A 24818-nucleotide genomic window follows, 5' to 3' on the forward strand; every position below is an offset into this window, starting at 1 on the left:
AGAGTGCCTGGGTGGCTCAGTGAGTTGAAGCCTCTGCCTTCGGCCCAGGTCGTGATCCCAGCGTCCTGAGATAGAGTCCCACATTGGGCTGTCTACTAGGCGGGGAGCCTGCTTCCTCCCCTCTCTCTGCCTGCCTCTCTGCCTACTTGTGATCTGTCTGTCCAATAAATTAAAAGAAAAAAATCCTTAAAGATTAATTTCAGAAGCGAGAGAGCAAGAGAGCATGCACAAAAGCAGGAGGGGCAGGTTTAAGCAGACTCCGTGCTGAGCACAGAGATCAACTCTGGGCTTGATCTCACATCCTGGAGCGTGACCTAAGCTGAAACCAAGGATGGGATGCTTAACTAATTGTGGCATCGAGGTGCCCCAGCAAGGACACATTTAAAGTCAGAGACTATGGGACTATTTTGGTGTTGTTTTTTTTTTTTTTTTTATTTGACAGACAGAGATTACAAGTAGGCAGAGAAGCAGGCAGAGAGAGAGAGGGGGAAGCAGGCTCCCCGCTGAACAGAGAGCCCGATGCGGTGCTCGATCCCAGGACCCTGAGATCATGACCCGAGCCGAAGGCAGAGGCTTAACCCACTGAGCCACCCAGGCGCCCCTATTTTGTTTTTTTTTATTGCCTACGGAGTATCCCTTAGCATGAAGTCACTTCACTATTGGTTTGTTGTTTAAGGCTTGTTCATTTGTTTATTTCACTCATTGAGTATTATATGCTAGGCACTATGCTAGATCCTGGAAAAATTGTAAATTAAGAAAACTTTCCCATTGCTGAGACCAGTGTTTAGAAGTGCATATGGTGGGCGCCTGGGTGGTTCAGTGGGTTAAGCCGCTGCCTTCGGCTCAGGTCATGATCTCAGGGTCCTGGGATCGAGTCCCGCATCGGGCTCTCTGCTCAGCAGGGAGCCTGCTTCCTCCTCTCTCTCTGCCTGCCTCTCTGCCTACTTGTGTTCTCTGTCAAATAAATAAATAAAATCTTTAAAAAAAAAAAAAAAGAAGTGCATATGGTGATTCTTAGATAAACAGCATGGGCACAAAGTAGGAACTCAATATATTAACATTGTTGGTTGAGTCAATGATTTATGTTATATCCAGAGTAGGCATTATTATAAGAGGAGATAAGAACTACAAATGTTTCCCTAACTTAATCAGTATGTTTTATCATAACAAAGAAATATCTGTAAAATGGTATTTACGGTATTCACTGGTTTAGAAAAAATTGACAAGAACACACTGGCCAGGCCAGCCCTTTCCTTCCCTTAGAGCCTGCAGCACTGTAATTTTTGGAAGCTGACTAGAGCAAGGACTTAGGAAACTCTGATACATTCTAAGATCAAAAAGTTAAAAAAAAAAAAAGGCAAAATACTTTTCTGTGAGAAGGATAAGTCACCATTTTTCAAGACATAGAAATTAAGATGAATAATTTGCTTTCTCATATGCTAACAATGAAACAAATGTAAAAACTTCTTGCAACTCAATCACAATTACACTATTACATTTATTGGAGCATATTTAAGTGTGTAATAAAATGACATCATTATTTAATTCACAATATTTAAACCGAGTAATAACCACAAATCCAGAACTATCCATTCAGCTGCCTTCCAGACAGGCGACCCTCTGGGATGAAGCTGCGGGACTTGCATCATGGAGGAAGACAGCAGGATGGCAGGCTTTGTTCTGAGCTTTTTTACTTCAGCCTTCTGCTTAGGCCTGAAAGCCCACAACATCATTTTTTGAGAACTGTAGAAAACCTTATTGATACTTATCTCCATAACATCCAAATATTTGACCATTATAAAGTAGGAAGTCAGTGAGCTATTCACCCAAACTTGCCTGTGGCTACGCACTTGAATCCAGTTCCCTCTGCCTTATCAGTGGACAGGATATTCAAGCTTCTGATTAGGTCTGTGAGTCTTTACAAAAAACTGTTCATTTGAATTTCCATTTACTTTGACTGCATCCCAGCAAACCAATCTATTTGCTATTGTCTTCTGGGCAAAATGCCTGGGCTTTGTAAAATCGAAAACGAACTCCTACTGAAAAGGAAAAATAAACCCGAGGAAAATAAACTTCAGTTGTTGGTGTTCTTTTCTGGGTTCTTACCTTTCCGTAGGTTTTTTGTTTGTTTGTTTGTTTTTTTCTTTTAAAGATGTATTTATTTATTTATTTATTAGACAGAGAACAGGGGATTGGCAGAGGGAGAGAGAGAATCTTAAACAGACTGCCCGAGGAGTGTGGGAGGGGGGCAGGGTGCTCCATCCCATGACCCCCGGAACATGACCTGAGCTGAAACCGAGTTGGAAGCTCAACAGACTGAGCCACCCATGTGCCCCTTACCTTGCGGTAGCTTTAGTATATGTGCTGCCGAAGCGAGCACACCTTGCGGTAGCTTTAAATGAGTGCATTTTTCACAATAGTGATGCTGAACCTTTGATTAATTTCAGGAGCATCTTCATTTGGGGGAAATTTCTGTAGTGACCTTTCACAGTTGTGTGTTTGGGGGATGTCCTGCATTTTGTTGTTGTTGTTGTTTTTACAGTAGTTTTTAATTACTATAGATGAAGGATTGTTTACCTACATGATTTCTGCAATAGGCACCTAGAGATGCCTCTGGGTGATTTTTGCTTATTGTACGGAATCGCCCATAAGTCAGTGCAAATTCTAAACATCATTACCCAGTCCAGAAGTAGAAATGAACATAAAACATTTATCATTTAAATTCAATAAAGTTTTGGCTGCGTTCTGATTCATCCCAGTTAGAATCTGAGACAGCCATTGTTTAGAGAACTGCCCAGCAGGTGTATGAATAGCAACTCTAAGAAATCTAGAGCCTTGACTATCTTTTAGGAAGGCAACACCCTTCTAAAAACATAACTGCTGAGTTCATCAAAGAAACCACAGCCCGGGTGCCCTGTGTTCCAAAAGCTGCGGAAGAGCGCAACGTTCACTTGAGCAAAGAACTAGTTTTTCACTGTTTATTTTGGTTACGGTCGCTTGTCCTTAAAGAAAAGCACGTTGATTAACAGGATGAATGACACGGTAGTTAGTCACCGAAGGGAAAGTATTATAAGCCTCATTCACTTGGAGCACCCTTCCAGCTCGCACCTAGAGTTAGCCACAGAGCGGACCTAGGACTACCCTTGCCAGGCAACCTCCTGAGGTTTGGGAACCCGCCTCTTTGACCTAGGCCTGGGCGGCACCCTTCGAATAAGCGTTGGCTGGTGTCCCCAAGCCCACTCACGCCGTCGTCAGGAAGCAGTTCCTGAATAAGGCAAGGTACGGGGTGGGGGATCCCTTTCCGGCCCCATTCAAAGTTGCCGGGAGTGGGATCCAAAGAACTTTCCCAGATTGATCTCCGTCACCGCTCAAGGAGGTCTGCTCCCGGCCCGCAGGCTTTCCGCCGGGAGCCAATCGGCCCAGCGGGCCAAGCCCCTCCTTCCCTGCACCTTCAATGGCTGAGAGAGGGGAGGGTCGGCTGGGGTTTTCTTCTTAAGAAGTCGCACCGGTTTTAAGAGCTCCGCTCTGCGCCTGGACAGCCACAGCGGCGGGAGCGAGCGCTGCCGCCACCGGGCCGCGGGTGAGTCACTGTTTGGAAATGGAGTGGGCGGGCGAGGGTGTGAGAGAATGAATGATGTCAGGAGCGCGCAGGGCGGCGGGCGGGGAGAGCGGGCCGCCGCCGGGCCGCGGTAAACAGCGAGCGCCGCGCCGCGCCGCGGGCCGAGCGGGCGGGGAGACCCCGCCCTCGGCGCGCACGGAGCCGTCCTCGGCCGCCGAGCCCGGCCCGTGCTGCAGCGCCGCCGGGAGCGGCCTCGGGGGCGGCGGCGGCGGGGGGACCCGGAGAGCGGCTTGCCTAGCGGGGCCGCGGCGCAGACGGCGAGACCCCGAGCAAACTTTCTAGCGGCTTCGGTCCGGGGGTGGCTGCGGCAGCGGGCTCCGTCTCCTGGCGGATCCCCGCCCGGGAGCCGGTGCCTTCGGCAGGGAGCGTCGGGAGCCCCGGCGAGAGCGGGTGAGCAGCGGCCGGAGGGGGCCGGGGAGGAGACAGGGCTGAGAAGCCGCGCGTCGGGCGCCGCGCGGGGAGGGGGAAGGTGGATGGCGAGCGCGGACGTGGCTCTAATTCGGCCCCCGCGCGCCCCGCCCCAGGGCATCCTTCGTTGGTGTTGCCTGGTAGGGGGGTGGCTGTGTGGCTGTGTGGCTGAGGCTCCTGGCTCTGAGCATTCGTCTCATTCATTTGCGACCATTTCGGGGAACTCGGTGCTGGCGTTGGAAGGACACAGATTAAACCATACAAGGTCCGGAGCCGCCCCGGAGGGCAGGACTGAAGTTCAGGAGGTGGAGGAGGGACTGTCTTTTTCTTTTCCCAGAGCCGCTTACTGCCGATGTGTGATCCGCAGAAGCCCGGTCCTGGGCTGCCCACCCCGAAACCTTTCCACGTTTGGCATTCCCCAGCCACTCTGCTTAAGGGAAAGGAGGGTTGGATTCTCCGCGCAAATGGGTGGGTATGGACCCGTCTGCCTCTCCGAGAGTCGGATAATCGTCAGTAACCCGCGGCCACCTCTTGAAAAAAACTCAAACGTTCTGTAATCTTTAATTTCTCTTTTCAATCTGTGCCATTCTTCTGTTTCGTCTCGTCTGCTCTGAAGTGACCTCAAAACGTTTTGACGTGTTTGCTAAATTTTGAAGAGGTTCCACTGTTTAGTGACTCTAGGTTGGGCGTGGATTTTCAATTTAAACTTAACTTTGCAGATCCTTGGTGTCACTCGGAGTCTCCTCTATTAACGGTGGGTTCTCGGTCGCATTGAAGACTGACTCAGTAAAATGGGACTGTCACTACAGATGGTAGTAACGAGGGTGTTAGAATGAGAAAGACCTAGCATAACGTCTGGCACAAACTGGACCCCAGCCGGTTGTGACTGTTTATGTATAAATCATGGTGTGTTCCAGAGCCGGCATGGGTGATAATCAATTCACTTCCACAAAATCTCCTCCTTATAAACTTGGTGGGCTGAGGTTTCGCGTGGGAGATCCTTTGGCAAGTTCCTTGGCTCTTCAAAAAGTTAAGCATTTCACTGTGGATACCCGAAAAGGTCTTTGGTTTCTACCCCATTTCAGTGGAACTGCCCTTTACTGTTTCAACAGAGAGCAACTCCGGAAAGTGACAAACACGGAAATCTGGAGGAAGACTGGAGAGATGGAAAACTCTAACCTCAACTTTTTTGTATTTATTTATTTATTTATTCAAAGTAGGCAGTGCAGAATTTCCTTTTTATAGTCCTTTCCTTGGTTTGTTGCTAGTCTCACCCCACAGCAGTCTTCCGTTGAAGTGTTGTGTTACAAGTTAATATTTAATTCGGTTTCTTTAGTTTTCATTTTTAAGTAAAGCGGATGGACTTAGCAACCTGGAGGGAAATACTGGAAACCCTTGGGTTGCTGCCTCTTGGCCTCAGTTTCTCTTCTCCCTGGGATTTTATAAAAGCTCAAGGAAATATTTGGAAGGATGGGAACTATTTGCTTGGGAATTATTGAAAACATTTGTTCTTAACCATAGGTGTGACAGCGTTTAGGGTCAAAGGTCACAGGGAATTTTTCACACTGCATGATGTGGAAAGGTCTTGGGCTTTGGAATCCAGAAGACCTGAGGCTGTCTGTATGGTTAACTTGCCATATTTGAGCGAGTGACTTAAACTCTTGGATTTGGGAGGGACTTTAAGCAAAATATAGGTCAAAATAGAAATAATCTTACATCTATTAAAATAGACAATGGAATACAAATGGGAACTTTTTTTTTTTTTTTACAAAAGTGCTACTTTGCAGTGAGTTTTTTGGGGGGAAGGTGACAATTACTGAGAATTCTAGACAGTTTTGGACTAGAGTAGCCTGCCTACCTTTACTTAGTCTCTTATGGAGGAATTGAAGCCTCTAACCTGAGCTCTCAGACATTTATTCACTTCGTTCCATTCTTAAACATTTAGTGAGCAGCTACTATATTCTAGCCACTATTCTAGGTACTAGTAATGCTAACATGAAGGAGATTTTGTAACTGTCCTTGAAGCTTACAGTCCAGTAGAGAGCGCCCCTCGCTTTTGATTATGGACGGGGTAAAAGGAGCCAAAAAGGAGAGGATGAGGAATTGGGAGGAAATGGGAAGTGAGGAGACTCCCATAGGCTGCCTGCCACTGATAATGCAAGACCCAGCAGCTTTACAATGAGTCCTGAATTGAGGATCATAAATTCTTACGAAGATGAACAAGGCAAATATGCCTTGCTTTGCCCAATAAAAATATTAGAGACAAGTGAGGCCGTTAAAATAATTTTAAATGGACACCAGAGCAAACTTGTTTAAATGAAATCTGAAGGGTAAATTCGGCTATACCAGGATTGATTTACTATGAGCAAAGCACTATGGTAGATTTTTTTTTAAGATTTTATTTGTTTATTTGACAGAGAGATGACAAGTAGGCAGAGAGGCAGGTGGAGGGGGTAGAAGGAGAGGCAGGCTCCCCATTGAGCAGAGAGCCTGATGTGGGGTTTGATCCCAGGACCCTGAGATCATGACCTTAGCTGAAGGCAGAGGCTTAACCCGCAGAGCCACCCAGACACCCCATGGTAGATTTTTAAGAAGATAATCACTGGGTAATAATATTGCAATTTGTTAAATTTTACCTGTATAGTAAGTAGTATATTACTTATGGAAGTTTATAGGTACAGATTAAACAAACCAACAGTCACCCCAGAAAATCACTTAATGCTGTATCCTTAAATTGTTTTTCAGCCTGTGAGGACCTATAACAAAAAGAGCTAACGTGTTGAGAACACAGATTTAGATTGCCTGAGGTTGCACCTGCTAGAAAGTCATTCTCTGCAAAACCAACAAATTTGTTCCCTATTCACGGTTTTCTAACTTGCTTTTTTTCATCCAGGTGTGGACATCTTTATCCTAAAATACTTTTGGATAACAGCTTTGATAGTTTTCTGTTCAATGGCTGCACCCCAACTGAACCAATCCTCTATCTGGGGACAGTTAGTTTGTTTCCGGTTTTATTATTTTAAGCAACTCTGCACTAAGTATTCTTCTAGCTGTATCTATGTGTCTGGCCATGATGATTGTGGTCATTTTGCATTTTAAAATGTGGCTTATAGTGTTTAATGTAGCTGCCTTTTTAAAAATCATATTCAGAATAAGAAAGCTTTCTCTTTAAAACTCAAGAGTTTTAATTTCTGTGTTCCTTTAGTGTTTCTCTTAAGATTTCAGCAATAGGATCGACCTTCTCTGTGGAGCTGCACGATAGGTCAGTAGCTCATTACACAAGGGATTTATCTGATGAAAACAGAACACACAGGCTTTCTTAAAGAGGTATTTGGGCTTGTATTTTGTTATTAGCCAGAAAGCTAAACTTCTGTGGGCAAATAGAGCAGAGTGGAGCCCCGCTAATTTTGTCAGGTAGCTCTCTATAAGAAAATCTACTTCCACAATTTGCCTCCTTAGTCCCCATAAAGGTAGACAAATTAAAAATTTCAGATGTTGCATTTAGCAGATTTATCACTATACTAGGTTTAACCAAGCTCCATCACTTTTAAGTAGGTCACCTTTTTTAAAAACCTTATGCATTTGTTTGAACTCTTGAAAAGCATATTATCAGGAAGACTTTGTGGGATTGATTTAATGAAAGTGCAATAAATTTCCATTCGCTAGTTTTCATGATAGGTATAAAACATTTCTTCGTTTAAGCATTCTCAAGTTTTATGCTAATATCATACCCTCTTTGTTACCCTGAATCAGAATTTAAATTTTGCTTTGTGTTTATTTTTCCATTTCCCGTGCTAGTTACTTTATCCCCTTATGGTTTTGATAAAGGGTGTTGGATTATGAGTAGTGTTCAGTTTAGCTTCTTCATACAGTAACTCAAATCAGTTCCATTTATTAATTTCTAACAATGACTTGTAATTCAAAGCAGAATGTAAAGAAACAGGCCATAGAATGAAAGTTTAAAAAGGGGGCAGCCTGGGTGGCTCAGTCAGTTAAGCAGCTGCCTTCGGCTCAGGTCCCGATCCCAGCGTCCTGGGATGGAGGCCCTCTTCAGGCTCCCTGCTTAGCAGAGACTCTACTTCTCCCTCTCCATCTGCCCTTCCCCCCACTCGTGCTCATTCTCTCTCTCTCTGAAATAAAATCTTAAAAAAAAAAAAAATGTATAAAAAGGGTAAGGTGTTATTTGCTGACTGGTATTCCCTGCTACCAAACCTAATTTGGTGATTTGCTTACAATTTAAGATTCGGCTTTACAATTCTGTGTGTTAGTTTGATCATGTCACTTAAAATTTTCAAACCAAACTTGGCAGATTCCTAGTTTGTTGTTTTTTTTTTTAAAAAGCATTAAGTGAATTGAGTGTTGTATATGTGCATCTTTTCTTTCAATATATCCCTCTGTACTGTTAAAGGATAAAACCACATACTAAAATTGTTAAAGAGGAGGGGATGAAATGAAATGAAGGTAGCAAATTCAAAGCCCAAGAGTCAGAAAAGACACCCAGCTATTAAAAATCAAAGAGAAAGACTCTGGAAGGACCCTTTCAGGTAAATGTCACTTCTTTCCCTGGTAGTGCCAGCGCTGAGGTTCCTTTATCATGATACATTTCAACTGTGGGAAGGAGGTTGCTCAATTGTCAGGGCTGGAATTGAGGCAGGCAGAATTGAGAAGGAGCTGAGATACCCACCTTCCGGCATCCTTGACTCTTAAGCTTACCTGGCAGTGCTCACTTCACCTAGAAAGTCTCCATGAGTGTCGAATAGTGGCAGATTGTTCTCCAACTGAAACTGTGGAACTGGGGGCATCCTATTATGGAGAATTGGGGTGTGCCGGTCCACCCTGGAACTGAATGACCTCTTTTTAGATGATTAGAAGTGCAAACTATGTGATAGGAATTACACTTTTGAAAAGCTTTTCCATGATTGGGAAGAAACTGAAGGGAGGAAGAGCTCTGGAGGTGGAGAGACCACTGCAGAAACACAGCTGGGAATGTGCCAGAGGCAACTCGAGGTGTCCCATGGCGGGGAGTGGGGGGGAGCATACCTAATCCCGAGGCCCGCTGGCACTTGGCTCCTCCATCTTGGAAATGGGGTCCTGAGAGATCCTGCAGAGGTTGGCCTGGCAGGGGTGCAAACACATGCCACAAGCCTCCTGGGGCCGTTCGCTGATGAAACTTATCCTGGGAAGGCACCTCTTAACATACATTCCATGGGAAGGGGTTAAAAATTACTTTAAGTAGGCAATCTGACTTAACATCTAGAGAAAACGTGAAGGAATGAGTTCTCATTTAGGTCTAGAGAAGTGGGTCAAAGAAAGAATACGTGGTTTTGGATCATGGACCACTTAACTAATTGAGGTACCCTGGAGGCAGACCTTTAGATGGCAGTCCGTCTCCAAAGAGAAGCAGAGACTTCTCAGGAAAATACTTGCGGCTGTTGTTGAACTTAAACGTGAAGCCAAGCCTTTGAAAAGGGAGCTGGAGCGAATCCGGTGAAATAGTAATGGTTAAATAATGGGAGAGACTCGGAGATAGCATTTTCACATCTGCATCTTAGACTGACCTGCAAAATAGAAACTGAGTGCTCTCCGCTGTGGAGGTTGGGAAACCATTTTTAGAAAGGTTAACATACTCAAGGAGGCAGAGCCGGTAGGAAGTAGAGCAAGGGTTTGAGGGGAGACCCTGCACTGCCTAGTATCCCTCAGGGCTTTCTATAATCTTCCCACTCTGGAGATGTGTAAGTTTGAGGGGGTGGGGCAGGTGATACAATACCTTTTGATATAGGATTGTATGTTTACCGTGGGATGCTTATCAGGTCGGAGCTGATTCAAGGTCATGAAGGAGTGCCAGAGAGGTGAACCCACACAGGCTTGCCCCACCAGGACAAAGGCAGTTCTCAGAAAACAGGAGCCGCTGTGTAAAAGACAGGTCTTAGGGCCTCCTAGAGAAAGACACAATCCTCGGGGAGGGCAGTGGGGTGTTGTGAGACCCAACACTGCTGCTCACCACTAGGTGACCTTGGGCAGCTTCCTCAGATGCACCTCCATTTCCTGACTGTTAACAAGGGAATAAAATATATACTTCAGAAGGTGACCATATGATATATAAAAAACTTCGTGAGTGAAACATTGAGGGTAATGCTTGGTTCATATAACTACTCGGTGGCTTAGTGTTCATTGTTTTTTTGGCAGACAAGCTGCATCTCTAACTTTTAAAGACAACGTGTTCCATCCTATTATCTCAAAAAAGCAAATTATCGCTTATTATTTCTTTTGTAATAAAATAGCCGTTTGTCACATCATGCCTGTTAGTGGTAGGGTCTGGGTTCTGTCGATCTGCCTTCCCTCGTCCTTCTCGTGGGGGTTAAAATAAAATCCCGGAAGTTGTTTGTACACCACCACTGAATTCAAGAACTTTCATAAGAAGTATATCACGTCAGCTGTGAATGCTGACAAGCTTTCAGAGCCGCAGTCACCATATGCCAGGCCTCTCAGCAGATGCTGGGAGCGTTCACGTCGCACAGCCGCCTCTGTGCCCCACAGAGCTCAGCCTTCTGAGGAGTATTGTACCATGAACACCACTGTCCCAGAAAATGCTTGGGGCCATTAAGAATCACAGACCCCACTGTCCTCCCCGATGCTGTGAGTCTTTCTCTAGGAGGCCCGGAGATGGTTTATTTCACACAGATGCTACTGTTTTCTGACATTTGCATTTGTTCTGCAAGTTGTTTAACCTCCAGTTGTGAGTACCACCCGTCCCCAATAGCTACCAAACTTTAATAGCAACAGAGGGCATTGTTTTTATTAAATTATATTTGTATATCTGTGTGTGTGTGTGTGTGTGTGTGTGTGTGTATGATATATCCTTTATGATGGATTGGTTAGTGCTCAGAAGTACACTCCCTTGAAATATAGTCTGATTGGCAAGTTTTAAGCAGCAGGTAGAAACATTTAAAATCGTATTTACCGAATAGTTAAAGCACTCACTATTTGTTGGGGTTTTTTTTCTGAGCACTTGGAACTGATTTATATATCCCCAAACACGCTGAAGTGCATGTTGTTATCCCCATCTTAAGGACCCCCATTTGAGACAGAGAGGTTAGGTCACTTGCCTAAGGTCACACAGCTGGGAGGAGGCAGAATTACCTATTGAAAGGAGACAGTTTAGTGGCAGAGCTGAACCACCACACTGTATAGAACTTAGCATGTATCTCACAATGTGGGTCCCCTTTGTGTCCTATCATGTGCAGTTTTATCAAAGGAAACTTGACACCTGTCCAAACATGCCATCAAATCCCTGCGATTATAGAACTTATAGAACCTAGCATGTATCTCACAATGTGGGTCCCCTTTGTGTCCTATCATGTGCAGTTTTATCAAAGGAAACTTGACACCTGTCCAAACATGCCATCAAATCCCTGCGATTTACCATATGGAGGGTTCAATGAGGTCCTATATTTCAGTATCAGTATTGAAAGATGGCAGTTACTTAATTTTCAGTACAGTTTTGTTACAGTTTTTTTTTTTTAAAGATTTTATTTGAGAGAGCGCAAGAGAACACAAGTGGGGCGGGGTCGGAGGAGAGAGAGCTGAGCAGGAAGCCCGGTGTGGGGGTCCATCCTAGGACCCTGAGATCATGACCTGAGCCAAAGGCATATGTTTAACTCACCGAGCTACCCAGGTGCCCCTCAGACATTTTTCTCTAGAAGTTTCTGAGTGTTTAGTCAGGCTTGGTGATGAGTTGGGAAAGAAGTACATTCTTCTGTCCCCTGATGAGTGCATTCAGCTCAGTAAGAAGATCTACTTCTTATGCCTTATGCCTGCTACTCTAATGATACTTATTTTTTCAGTTTTAGTTCTTTCACCAATTGTAGTTAAAAGTTCTGTTGGGGGAGAGTAGCTTGTACATGAGGTTTCATTGACTTTTTTTCCCATAAGTATTGGAGATGGTGGTAGGCAGAGTCATGGCCCCCTGACGGTTTCAGATCCTAAGCCCCAGAATCTGTGTATCCTTTATGTTATACGGCAAGAGGGAATTAAGGTTGCTAATCAGCTGATGTTACCATATGGAGATTAGCCTGGATTGTCTGGTTGGACCCAGTGGAAAAGAGAAGCACAAGAGTCAGAACCAGAGAGTCAGAACTAACAGAGCTTTGAGTTTAAAAAACTCAAAGGACCATTGCTGGCTTTGAAGATGGAAGGGGGCCACGAGCCAAGGAATGGATGCAGTTTCTAGTAGCTGGAAAAGGCGAAACTAGATTCTCCCGAGGGCCTCCAGAAAGGAATGCAGCCCTGCTGACACTTGGATTCTAGCCTAGCGCAAACCATTTTGTACTTCTGACCTCCAGAAGTGTAAGAAAATAAATGCGTGTTGTTTAAGCCACTGAATTTGTAGTAACCTGTTAAAGCACCAAAGGGAAACTAATAGAGGTATCAGAACACTTGGCAAATTCCATTCTGTTCCTTTGCCAGCCCCGGGAAAGTTGCTTAATCTCATGACTTACTGTTAGGGGCACATCAGGTGTGGTGAGTGTTTACCTTTGGGGGGCTGTCCTATTTTCCTGTTACCCTGTTTTACAAAGTGGCAAAATTAGCCACTTTAGGAGCAGAGGGAGTTGACTCGATAATTCTATACATTTTTACACCTGGTCAGTGTTTAAAAGGCCAGTTCCAAGATTTTAGCAAAAAACAGTCTATGGAGCAAGTAGTGGCCCTTGGGCCTTTCCTGTCAGAGTTGCTGGACAGAAATGCAGCTGCACCCCACAGAGTAGTTGTCACCACCCAGCATTTGTCTGGGGGTAAGAGGATAGCCCAGATGTGGTGGAGATAATCACTTGTTGAGTTTTAACTACAGATTTGCTTTAATTTTTTAAAATTAGCTCTTTGCTTATCTAACAATGTTAATATGCATTCTCGGAGAGCAAGGATACATCTAGGCAAAGACTTCCCAAACTGTAACGCATAAATAAAAGAGAATATCATTCATCACATCGTCTATAGCAAGTATCCAGAGGGTTGTAGGCCCCCCAGTAGGTGATATCTTGGAATCAAAGTATCAGTTATTGGTATTTAAAGATAATAGTTTTAATGGATGGGGTTAGTGTTTGTTGTTGTTGTTGTTTTAAGGCTTCCTCCAGTAACTAATCTCCTAATCTTACATTGTGATTTGGAGACAACTTTGATTAATTAAGGGTCTCTCCTTTGTTACAGTGTAGAAATAGCAGTGTAAGGAATAAAATCTTGGGAATTTTCCCATATAAAAATGAAACAAAGGCTAATGTAAGATTTTTTAAAATAATTTTAAAGAAATATAAGTGGAAAATTAACAGGATGGCATAAGTATATATATATATAGCAGTTTCTGGGAGGAGGAGACTGCCTTGCATAGAAATGCATTAAAAATTGGAAACTCCTAAAAACCACAGAGGTAGGACATACTCATATTTGCATTTACTTTAAATATACCCTTTTAGATTTGTAGTCACTTTGTTAGTTTAGGGGGGAAATTATAGACATATAAAAAGTAGGATTGATTTCCTCTTACAAACATGAAGGTCTGGAAAAAAACTCAAAACGATGTGGAGGAAAGAAAGTTTTTGTCTGTGTTCTACAATGTGTTCTACAATGCTCTGGGCAGAGATTTTTCTAGGCTCTCCCTAGCATAGGAATTTCTTGAGCCTCGGCTCTGTGCATGCAGTACTCCTATATGACCCTTGACTCATTCGCTTGCATTTTATCCCCATCAAGTAATTCTTGGTGAATGGTTTGCTTTTCCCTGCCAGTGTCTCCATAGAAGAATGAGGATGTCTAGGTTATGTAAGAGGCCTAGGAATGTTCGCTCCTACCAGCAGGTATCTCTCCGATCCCCTAGCCATTACTGATAAGTTAATAGACTGATGTTTTCTGTTGCATCTTTCATTAGCATGAATCAGCTCCCTAGTGTCTCTCTCCTGGGTGAACTGATGAAAGAGTTTCTGGGCAAAGCCCAGACCTGGGACCAGTGTGCTGCCCTGCCCTCTCACTCCTACCCCAGAAGATAACCATCCACTAAGAACCCAGGGTTGTCCAACAGAATTATATATGAACCACACATGATGGTCACATACATAATTTGAGTTTTCCGACAGCCACATTTTTTGTTACAAAAAGTTAAAAAAGGTGAACTTAATTTTAAGAACATATTTTAACTCCATATATCAAAATGTTCTATTTCATATTATCAGTTATGATCGATCTAAAAGTTCTTGGCGTGTTTATACATTTTTTTCCTTAATCTGCACTCATAGCACATCTCTCCATGGGCCACATCCCGAGGGCTTAGTAACCACATGTGGCTAGCAGCTACCCTACCAGGCAGTGCCCCTCTGACCAGCTTTACCATTAAGCAGGGATACCCTCCTTGAATCTGGAGAGAATTCTTGAATAGTTGCCATCCAGTGATTCTGGGGTGTTGTGTAAAAATTGAGTGATGTCGCTCTTTCCGCCATCTTTCCTTGCCGCCATAGCGGTGTGCAGGAATGTCATGGCAGATGCTGTGAGGAGCAGTAACAATGCTGGAAAGAGAGGCAGACTCCAGCTTCTTAGTAGGCTGGGCTCCAAAGTCATCGCCCGGTTTCTCCCCGTGATGACGAGGCCTGGTTGCATTGGCGAATTTGAAATCATTGATGATCACAGAGCAGGGAAAATTTCTGTGAACCTCACAGGCAGGTTAAACAAGTGTGGAGTGATCAGCCCGAGATCTGATGTACAACTGAAAGATCTAGAAAAATGGCAGGCTAACCTGCTCCCATCCTGCCATTTTGGTTTCATTGTCCTGACAACCTCCGCAGGCATCATGGATCCTGAAGGAGCAAGACGAAAACACAGAGGAGGGAAAATCCTGGGATTCCTTTTCTAGGGTTATAATACATATGTGCAAATAAAATGCCTCAGTGGCAAAAAAATAAAACCAAAAACAAAAACTTAATGATGTCAGGGAGTCACCTTGGTGAGCCCCAGAGAAAGCTGGTTCCCAATCCTATTGCTAGAAGACTGAGCAGGCTCAACAGTACGGTGGAACACGCCTCTACAGTTACTGGTGACGTAAATGTGTGAATTTCAATGTCAGGAGGTGTGTCTGGGCCTAGACAAGAATTATTTAGATAATGAGGCTCATGCAAACAGAAGAGATGACAGCTTACAGCTATGATCCATGGGATGTGTGCGGGCTTCTGGTCTGGCCTCAGCCCCTCGGGGTTCAGCACACTTAACTCCTCTTGTCTCTCACCTTGCTGTCTGACCTGTTTATCTGCCGCCTGTCCTGTTATATTCGTCCTGCCCTCCCCCTGTTTATATCCATAATGCCGCTCTCTAGTGTATGCCCTTACTCTGTTGCTTATCGTAGCAATCTGAGAAGCAAGACTCCTGTAAAACCAGGATGACTGAAATCATTACTTGCTATCAAATATCCGTGCGTCAGGAACTTTAAGGTTAGAATATAAGAAGGCACAGGCGTGGTGGGTGTGAAAGGGAGAGGAGGGAAGGGAGGAAGGAAGGAAGAGCGCGGTCCTGTGTGGGAAAGTGACTGAAAGCAGACTGGGGAGAAACACTCCCCAGCTACTGGGCAAGCCGCTGTTGTCACAAAATTCTCAAGATGGGTTGCTTTGGGTTTCACAAATGCATTGACTTTATTCAGATGCCTCTTGGATACAGTTGAGACATGGTCCCAGGCCCTCCTCAGTTCCTTCTGAAATTGATTAGCACATTCGACACAATGTTTTGAGCACTTGCTATGTGCTAAACTTTATTCTTTTTTTTTTTTTTAAGATTTTATTTATTTATTTGACAGAGGGGTGGGGGGGAACACAAGCGGGGCCAGGGCAGGGTGGAGTGGGAGAGGGAGAAGTAGGCTTCCCGCTGAGCGGGGATCCCGAAGCAGGATTCCATCCCAGGACCCTGAGATCATGACCCGAGCCAAAGGCAGACGCTTAATTGACTGAGCCACCGAGACATCCCTAGACTTTATTCGTGATTCTAGGGATTCAGTGAACAGGAGTTGAGGTTTCTACTCTCATGGAGATTGTTGGAGTTAATGTGTTGAGGGAAGAAAAGATGCTCCGCAGAGAGGTTGAGCAATGTAAACAAGTAAGACCAGTATATAAACAAGGTAAAGTTCAGTGTTGGACCCATTCTTCAAAGGCAGCTCGGTCACCTGGTGTAGAGTGACTGGCAAAGCCTGTGCCAGCAGTCAGGAGAGGCTTGTTGAAGCAGTGGGACTTGCACTGAAGTGTGAAGGATGAGAGGGAAGGGCGTGTGCAGCAGGCGGAGGTCGAGAGTGCTTGGTCACCCCAGGAGCGGGAGTGAGAAGTGGCCGGGCCCCTCTGGATCAGGTGGGGTGGGGCTTGCAGACTTGGTACAGAGCATGAGCCTTCTTGCAAATGCAGTGAGAAGGTGTCAAGAAGTGGTCTGAGAAGGAGCCGGCATGATCTGATTTAGATTTGTGACATCCTGTGGCTGCTGGGCAAAGAAGGAAGTAGAAGGGGCCAAGAGTAGAAGCAAGATCAGTTGTGAAGCTACTGCCTGAAAAGGTATGTGGCCAGCAGTAAGGGAGCAGTGTTGAAGAGGGAGAGCCCTGGATGGATTGGAGAGGGATGGAGATAGGATTGACAAGATTGATTGATTGATCAGAGAGAGAGAGAGAGTGACAGCAAGCAGGTGTAGTGGCAGGCAGAGGGAAAAGCAGGCTCCCCGCTGAGGATGGAGCCCAGTGTGGGACTCAGTCTCAGGACTCTGGAATCATGACCTGAGCTGAAGGCAGACACTTCCCCGACTGAGCCACCCAGGCATCCCAGGGTTGACAAGACTTATGGTTAGGCTTTGATGAGTGACACGAGAGAGTAGGAGAAGTCAAGCAGAACTGCCAGATGGGTGGTAGGTAGGTAAGAGGATTGTGGGGAGTAGAGTTCTGTTCTGGCCACTGGTAAGTTTGAGTTGCCTGTTAGTCCTTTCTCATGGAGACAGATGTCAACCAGCAGTGACCTGTGTTCAGGGGTGAGGTTGGGTTCTGAGGTGTTTGGGGAATCTGCCGTCACCTAGGGAGGCTTCACAGGCAGAGAAGAGAGAGAGATAAGGCTTCAAGCAATGACAGTTGGGAGATCAAGTAGGAGACCATGGAGGAACCAGTGAGGCAGGAGGAAGACCAGAAGGGAAGGATGTTCCAGATGCCGACAGAACTGGGTGTCTAGAGCAGGATGGAGTAATTGGTGCTGTTGTAAGTTCTTTACAAGTTGGGTAAGAGGAAAACACAGTATTCGCTGGGTTTGCCAGTATGGAGGATTCCTGTAGGTAATGGTCTTGTGTTTTAGAGACATGATTTAAGGCACAAATAAATTGACCTCCACTGTCTCCTGCAGCAAACTTTCCTCACCCTCTCCCTTCTCAACATCACCCCTGCCGGCTAGATGTGTTCTCTTTGTTCCAGAGTACTGAGGCCTTTCTTTGTCCCTGGACTACCATAGCGTAACATGATTTTCTGTTGAAATTAGGTTCTTTCAGAATGAGTTCCTTAACAGTAGAACTTCTAGGTGGGTTTTGTTTTGTTTTGCTTGGTGGGCTTTTGGTTTTGTTTTGTTTCTTTGTTTTGGTATTTCCTAGCATGATGCAGACACTCAGTACATGTTTTCTGAATCAATGTGTTGAGGATCATTGAATACTGTGGTTTTGCTTGTGTTTTTTACCCCTGTGTTGTGGCAGGCACAGGCCAACAAAGGGCACAGGTTTTCAGATTCTCCTCTGCCTTCTATGGCCATGGTCTTGCTGGGCCGAGGTTAGCTTTTGCCCAGGACTGCCCCCTCCTCCCCCCATGCCGCTGGCCAGTGGCTGCTTTGGAAGCCTTGCTTAGCTCTGGTCCCCTGTGGTCCTCTCTTCTTCGCCCTTTCACTCATACCTTGTACCTTCTCGGGAGCCACATTCAAGCACCTGTGGAGATCACGTCCCTGTTTGAGGAACTACATCTCTTCCCCGCTTTTAGACTCTCTGGAAGAAGTCATCTGCAGTTACTGCATACAATTTACCTACCACTTTTACCCCCTTGCATACTTCGTGTCTTAAAGGCCTCGAAGCAACTGATCATAGCAGCTTCAAAAGGGATCTTTTTAGCAAATTTTTTTTTCTTTTCTTCTTTTTTTGTTTTGTTTTGTTTTGGGGACTTTTTGTTTTTTGTTTTTGTTTTTGTTGTGTGTGTGTGTGTGTGTGTGTGTCTGTCTGTCTGTCTTTGTGTGGTTATTTTTCCACCAGGGCTGTGTGGAAAATTTTCTTCTTCTACACTGTTTCTATCACTTTGTTTTCCACTTCATTATCCTCCTGTTGCAACACCGCAATTATACTAGTTGCTGTGGAGATATTAAGTGCATTGCTAATAATGGAGGATTATTCCTTTAGGTGGAAGAATAGAAGCAAGAGGAGAACATAAATCTTGTTTTTGTGCAAATGTTTCCTAGTAACAAAAATAACTAAGTGGTAATAGAGACTGTGGTGCAGAAATGTCTATATGGGGTTGGCTTGTGTTTTTAAAAAAGGATTGGCTTTCTTAATTAAAGAAAATATTAATTTAAGCTTCTGGTCCTCTTAGAGATTAATTCCCTAGTTTAATACTTTACTATTCATTCTTTAGTTTATATTCTTTGTCCAGGAGGGTGTTGTCCCAGATAGGCCAAATTTTTTTTAGACTTCATCTTTTAAAATTTTTCTTTTTTTTCTTTTTTTAAAGATTTTATTTATTTACTTGACAGACAAAGGTCACAAGTAGGCAGAGAGGCAGGCAGAGAGAGAGGGGGAAGCAGGTTCCCTGCGGAGCAGAGAGCCCGATGTGGGGCTTGATCCCAGGATCCTGGGATCACCACCTGAGCCGAAGGCAGAGGCTTTAACCCACTGAGCCACCCAGGTGCCCCTAAAATTTATTTCTTAAAACCTTTTTTAAAATTAAAAAAAAAAATCCTTTTTAAAAAACTTCACTAAAGATACACATTTTAATATTGTTCATCTCATTTCTGTTTCATGAAATTTATAGTTTTCAATGGACTTTTTTTCTTAAGATTTATTTATTTTAGAGAGAGAGAGAGAGCACGTGTGAGCATAGGAAGGGGCAGAAGGAGAGGGAGAGAGAAACTTTTAGCAGACTCCTCGCTGAGCTGAGCTCGGAGCCTGATGCGGGCATTCATCTGAGGGCCCTGGATCACCATCTGAGCAGAAACCAAGAGGTGGATGCTTAGCCAGCTGCACCATCCAGGGACTCCTCCATGGACTTATTATAATGAAGCTGAGCATGTGCCCTGGTTTGCCCAGGACAGCCCCAGTGTGTAAACTGTCGTCCTGGTGTAATTACTAGTGAGACTGTCTTATACTCTCAGAACTGGCTTCCTTAGGATGTTGAATTATATGGTCACCCTAATTAAAGACCACATTTATTTGTTTGGTTTTTTTTTTGTAATTTTTAAAGATTTATTTACTTGGGGGGAGGGGCAGAGGAGAGGAAGAGGGAGAGAATCTCAAGCAGGTTCCTTGCTGAGCATGGAGCCTAACTTGGAGCTCCATCCCAGGACCCTGAGATCATACCCTGAGCAGAAACCAAGAGCTGGATGCTGAACCGGCTGAGCCAAGTGCCCCTAAAGACCACATTTAATAGGAAACTAAGGGAATGAAGTATTTTATATATTCTTGTTTTAATCCAGATAACATATACATACATATATTTAGATAGATAGAGATGGGTCTACATGTGTGGATTTTATACACACATACATACATATATGTGTATATATTTTTTCTTTCACTTCCTCCAGCTGATGGTTTAGAACTTGCCAAATGTCTTGATGCTATTGAAAGACACATATATACTTATACACACATGTATAAACATATATGTACACACACACACATATATAAATTTCTCATCTTCATAATTCCCTTATATTTTCACTCAAATTCATTTTACTATAATAATGCTTGACCTGGCTCCTCCTATATGGACAGGATCTATTTTCAAGGATTAATGTCCAAATATTGACTGTTCTGTTTTGAAATGACTTCTCATATCTCAGTTGATTTCCCTCTGTCCAATACAAATGCTCACTTCTTGTTAACATTAGATTTTTACCCCCTGCCTATGTTAGAATTGGGTGTATATCCTAGACTATCCCATTGTATTGTCTGTTAGCAGCTCAGTTATTGATCTACCCATCTACCCAAAGGTAGATACCTATCTACTCAAGGTAGATACCTTGAAGAGTAAAAAGTACCATTTTGATATTCAGACTTACCTTTAAAAATATACACATTCCTTCCCTGACCCATCCCACTTAGTGTCAAGTTTATTATTGTAAAAACTCTGAAAGCCATATTAAAATTTTTATAATTGATCCAAGATCGTTGGGGAAATTTCTGGGAGTTTATGTTCTGGGGCTAAGGGGATCTTGAAGTGGCTTAAAAAGTAAGTAAGAGTTAGTGAATTGCCAGTATTGAAGAGCGAGCTCTTGGATAATCTCTGGAGAAGGGTGCTGACACGTCCTTCAGTATGTCAGGGGAATATAAGTCTGTGGAAGGGAGGGGGTTTGGTAAGAAGCAGAGAGCGCCATTTTGTGCCAGGCTGGCTGTGCTGTTATAAACAGACAGACATGCTCCCTCCCCTCTTGGAGCCTACCACCTAGTGTGGGAGCCATCCGATTAAAACCAGGAAACAAGTATATAATCTCCAACTGTGAAATAGTGGTGAGAGAGAATAAGAGGGGAGACTTTTTTTTAGGTCAGGAAAACAGCTCTTCGGGAAGGAACGTTAAAGTTGAGAAGGCTGAGAAGATGCTGGCCCTTTGTGTGGTGTTGATAGAACAATGATGGTGTTGCTCTATCAAGGTGGGACTCAGGTTAAATTATTCTGGATCATTTAGTCAATTAGTAGCAAATAAAGTGCCCTCTGGGTTCCTCTGTAAGTGTTTCACAGCCTTTTTTTTTTTTTTTTTTCATTATTGCCTTTTTTAGATAGTTTTTCCTAACTATTCCCTTCCTCCTTGTGAAATATTAATGCCCTTTGGAGGATCACAAACCATTTCTTCCACCCTTAGAGCACCACTTTTCGCCAGTGAGAATGCAAACTCTATCAGTTATTGTCTGTGGGGTGCACTTTAGGGTAGTCAGAAATGGGCTTTTATTGAGTTAACATAATATCCTTGGATCTCCAACGGGATTTGAATTTTCTTGAGGCAGAGACCATCTCCAATAAGGACAGTACTAATAATGTGTGCCACTGACTGTGACACTTTTTTTTTTTTTTTAACATCCATGAGGTTGGGAAGGGTGAAATAAAAGCATCTGAAGTATAGAGTAGAAAAACCCTAAATGGCTTAGTTCCTCTAATTTCCTATTTAGATGAAGAAACAAAGACTACTGGGAAGGCTAGGGTTAATCAGTCTCTCGAATCCACTTTGGCGCCATTTCCAGGACACTCTTGCTAAGGAGCAGATTTAGGAAGGTGGTGATCCTTAGGAGCAGTCCAGGTTTTATTGTCCAGCTTGAAAATTTGCTTGTGCGCATGTGTGCACAAAGTTGCAATCCCACCTAGGGAGATTAAATTGGCAGATTTTTCCAATACTTTTCTAAAACAACGATGGAAAAGGAAAATCTGATTAGCAATCACTTCTGTGTTTCCGAGGCCACACATCTGTCTAAAAGGCAGCTCTAGAGGAATGTAGGAGAAAAGTGAACTAAAGATAGAGGATACTAGTAAGCTTTTTAAGAGAAGGAATTAAGATGTCACTGTTCTTTACCACTCAGATTCTTTCACCATTAGGGTTGGGATCATACATGTCTAAAGGACATGGGTTTATCAAGGATAATTCATGTAATATATAAGGTTGGGAGAAATGCAGAGAATATATCTGAAATTAGGTGATGGAACCTCTAGTCTGACTCTTTCTCTGTATCGGTCTCTGTGTGTTCACGTATGTGAGAGAGAAATTTTGTTCAAGCTCGTTCTAATTATCTGGCCCATAGTTATGGAAACTGGAGAAAGGTGTAACTGTCTTCATGATCTGTCTTGTAATTTCCTCTTGTGCCTTAGTGAATTTTGGAGGTAGGCTCAGTGGATGACACAGACTTCTAAATTTTGCAGCCATAACTTCCTTTTACTGTATCTTCATCCACATCAGTCACATTTTAATTTTTTAAATTTAAATTTAAATTTTTTTTTAATTTTTAATTTTAATTTTTTTTCAAGATCTGTATTCAGTGGTGTAATCCAAGTCTACTCCCCCTCACCCCAACCCTTTCTAATTGTGCTTTTTAGTTGTTTTGTTTACCTTCTTGACAAGTCCAGTACCTTTAGTAGGTGAACAAGGAGTAGAAAAATTATGAAACTACAGCCACATGGATGTAATTTATAAATTAAAGTGGAGGACACAGAAAGTAGAAGTATGGTATCAGTCCCTAAACCTCATTCCTGTTCTTTTTGCCCCATTTACACAAGCAGGGGAGCCCTGGCCTTACCCAGCCATCATTAAGAAAATGAAGCTGAAGTTGTTTGTTTGTTTTTAAAGATTTTACTTATTTATTTGACAGAAAAAGATCACAAGTAGGCAGAGAGGCAGGCGGGGTGGGAGAAGCAGTATCTTTGCTGAGCAGGGAGCTCGATGTGGGGCTCGATCCCAGGACCCTGAGATCATGACCTGAACCAAAGCCAGAGGCTTAACCCACTGAGCCACCCAGGTGCCCCAAATTTGTTTGTTTTAAATGATGTACTTGGCCCATGCTTCTAAAATGCGATTTATGAAACAATCAGGGTTGGATACATACTTTTTTATACAAGTAATTAATTACCTAGTTTTGAATTCTAAGAATCCTTTGATTCCTTCCAACATGGAAAAAAAAAAAAGAGGAAATGTTAATAAAATGCCTTTTTGAGTCATTTGTCCTCAAAAACATTTTTATTCATTAAAATGAGATTTGATTATCTTCTACAGAGGATTTCGATTGAGTCTTTAAACCTAGCCAGAACTTAACAAATATAGCTGTCTGATAAGCCACCTTTATTATTATTTGTTTATAAACCATACGTGTTACTAGTAGTTCTAAATGTTTCGTGTGGAAATGGAAGTAGTGGAAGTAATGTGGTGTCAGCTATGAATTGCCACACACACGGTTGTTAATGACAAGTGGAATATGCTGAAGGTGTGCCAGCCACAGGACATTGGAAATGGAAGTATGAGGCCCAGACTCCCCAGAGTCAGCCTCCAAACAGAGGCTGCTTTCACGGGAAGAGCTTCCAAGCTCCCACACCTTTTGGGTTAGGACTAAAAAGTAAAATCGTCGTGCGGTAGGGTTCTACTTTACGAAAGGCATTCAGAATAACCAGGTTCCATGTGCAATTGTGAACTGAAGTTGTAATTCACAGAAGCCTTAAGAAGGCCTGATTGAAATGGACATGTTTAAGATCACAGTAGGAGGCAGAATGGCAGAAAAATATCTCTTGGACCTGGCCCCTGTTTCCATCTTATCGGCAGATATGCCTCATGTCAGCAGCATCTTACCTGATGAAAGGTTCTTGGTAGAAGGTTGCTTGAGGCAGACACAGCTTGGGAACTCTTCCATTCGAGAGCTCCATTAACCTGAGTGTTTGGCTGCAAGGATGTTCTTAAGGGATGTCTTAGATGTCCTCCTGGAAGCAAAACAAGTCTTCTTTTAGGTGTGGTTTCATCTGGGTACAGTTTTGCAAATGGCACATTATGGATCTGTGCTAAGTGCCTCCTCCTGTGTACGTAGGCTGCACTCAGTGAGGCCTTTAATTTCAGCATGAGCTGGGCCCTTGTTTGGTATCCAGAGCACAGCCTCCGTGTTGGTTGGGATAAATATGTATGATGTGGCATATGAAAACCTGTGGGGGCAGTGATGGAGTTACAGATCTAAACATGTTCTACCACAAAGTGGAGTGCTGCCCTGACCACAGAGGTTGCTCCGTCCACATTAAGCAGTGTTTAGAACGCTCTCTACATTTAGAAGGCTTAAGTGCTTTTGAATTATAGGGCAAATTTAGATCAGCGGTCATGTTTGAGCAAATCGTCTTTGTTCTTGAAGGACATAACCAGAGCTGTTTTTGCCATTAATACAGGAATATTGCTGTACAGCTTGAATCATAATATTTGGAGTATTTTTAAAATACTTTTAAAACATTATCACTGTCTTAAATATGAATGAGTTTATAGGTAAATCTAAGAAGTACTTTTTTTAAATTAATAGGCTTTACTTTTTGGAGCAGTTTTAGGTTTCCAAAAAAAGTGAGCAGAGACTGTGGAGTTTTCCCTATCATTAATGTCTTACTTCAGTGTCATACACTCGTTATCATTGATGAGCCAGTATTGATACATTATTATTAACAAAAATCCACAGTTTACATTAGAGTTCACTCTTTGTGTTATGGGTTTTGAAAAATGTGTAATGACATGTATCCACTATCCCAGTGTCGTATGAAATAGTTACGCTGCCCTAAAATTTCACAGTGCTTCACCTTCTCATTCCCCTGCCCTAACTCCTGGCATTCACTCATGGAAGGTTCTTGGTAGAAGGTTGCTTGACGTATTTTTTTCAGAGAGAGAAAGAGTACACATGCTGGGGAAGAGGGGGGGCGGGAAGGAATCCCAAGCCCACTCAACACTAAACACGGAGCCCAACATGGGGCTCAATTTCACCACCCTGAGATCAAGACCTGAGTGGAAATTTAAGAGTCAGACACTCAACCAACTGAACCACCCAGGTGCCCCACTGTTGATTGATTTTT

At 43.5% G+C, this 24818-nt stretch overlaps 2 protein-coding genes across 3 annotated transcripts in view; both read left to right on the forward strand.

The window, feature by feature from the left end:
* The first annotated feature begins 3085 nt into the window (after positions 1-3085).
* The window catches only part of SGMS2 (sphingomyelin synthase 2), an 81921-nt gene continuing 60188 nt past the window's right edge, over positions 3086-24818 (forward strand). The window contains exon 1 of one of the 2 annotated variants that reach the window (XM_032333086.1): positions 3086-3580. The gene's annotated coding sequence lies outside the window, so the exon portion shown is untranslated. The other variant, XM_032333087.1, reaches the window with a different exon arrangement.
* LOC116584575 (40S ribosomal protein S15a-like) lies at positions 11663-14956 on the forward strand. Its single transcript, XM_032333092.1, has one exon. The coding sequence runs from the start codon at positions 14490-14492 to the stop codon at positions 14916-14918; it is 429 nt and encodes a 142-aa protein (XP_032188983.1). The 5' UTR covers positions 11663-14489; the 3' UTR covers positions 14919-14956.

The sequence above is a fragment of the Mustela erminea genome, chromosome 2 (assembly GCF_009829155.1).
Source record: "Mustela erminea isolate mMusErm1 chromosome 2, mMusErm1.Pri, whole genome shotgun sequence".
NCBI classification, from domain to species: domain Eukaryota; kingdom Metazoa; phylum Chordata; class Mammalia; order Carnivora; family Mustelidae; genus Mustela; species Mustela erminea.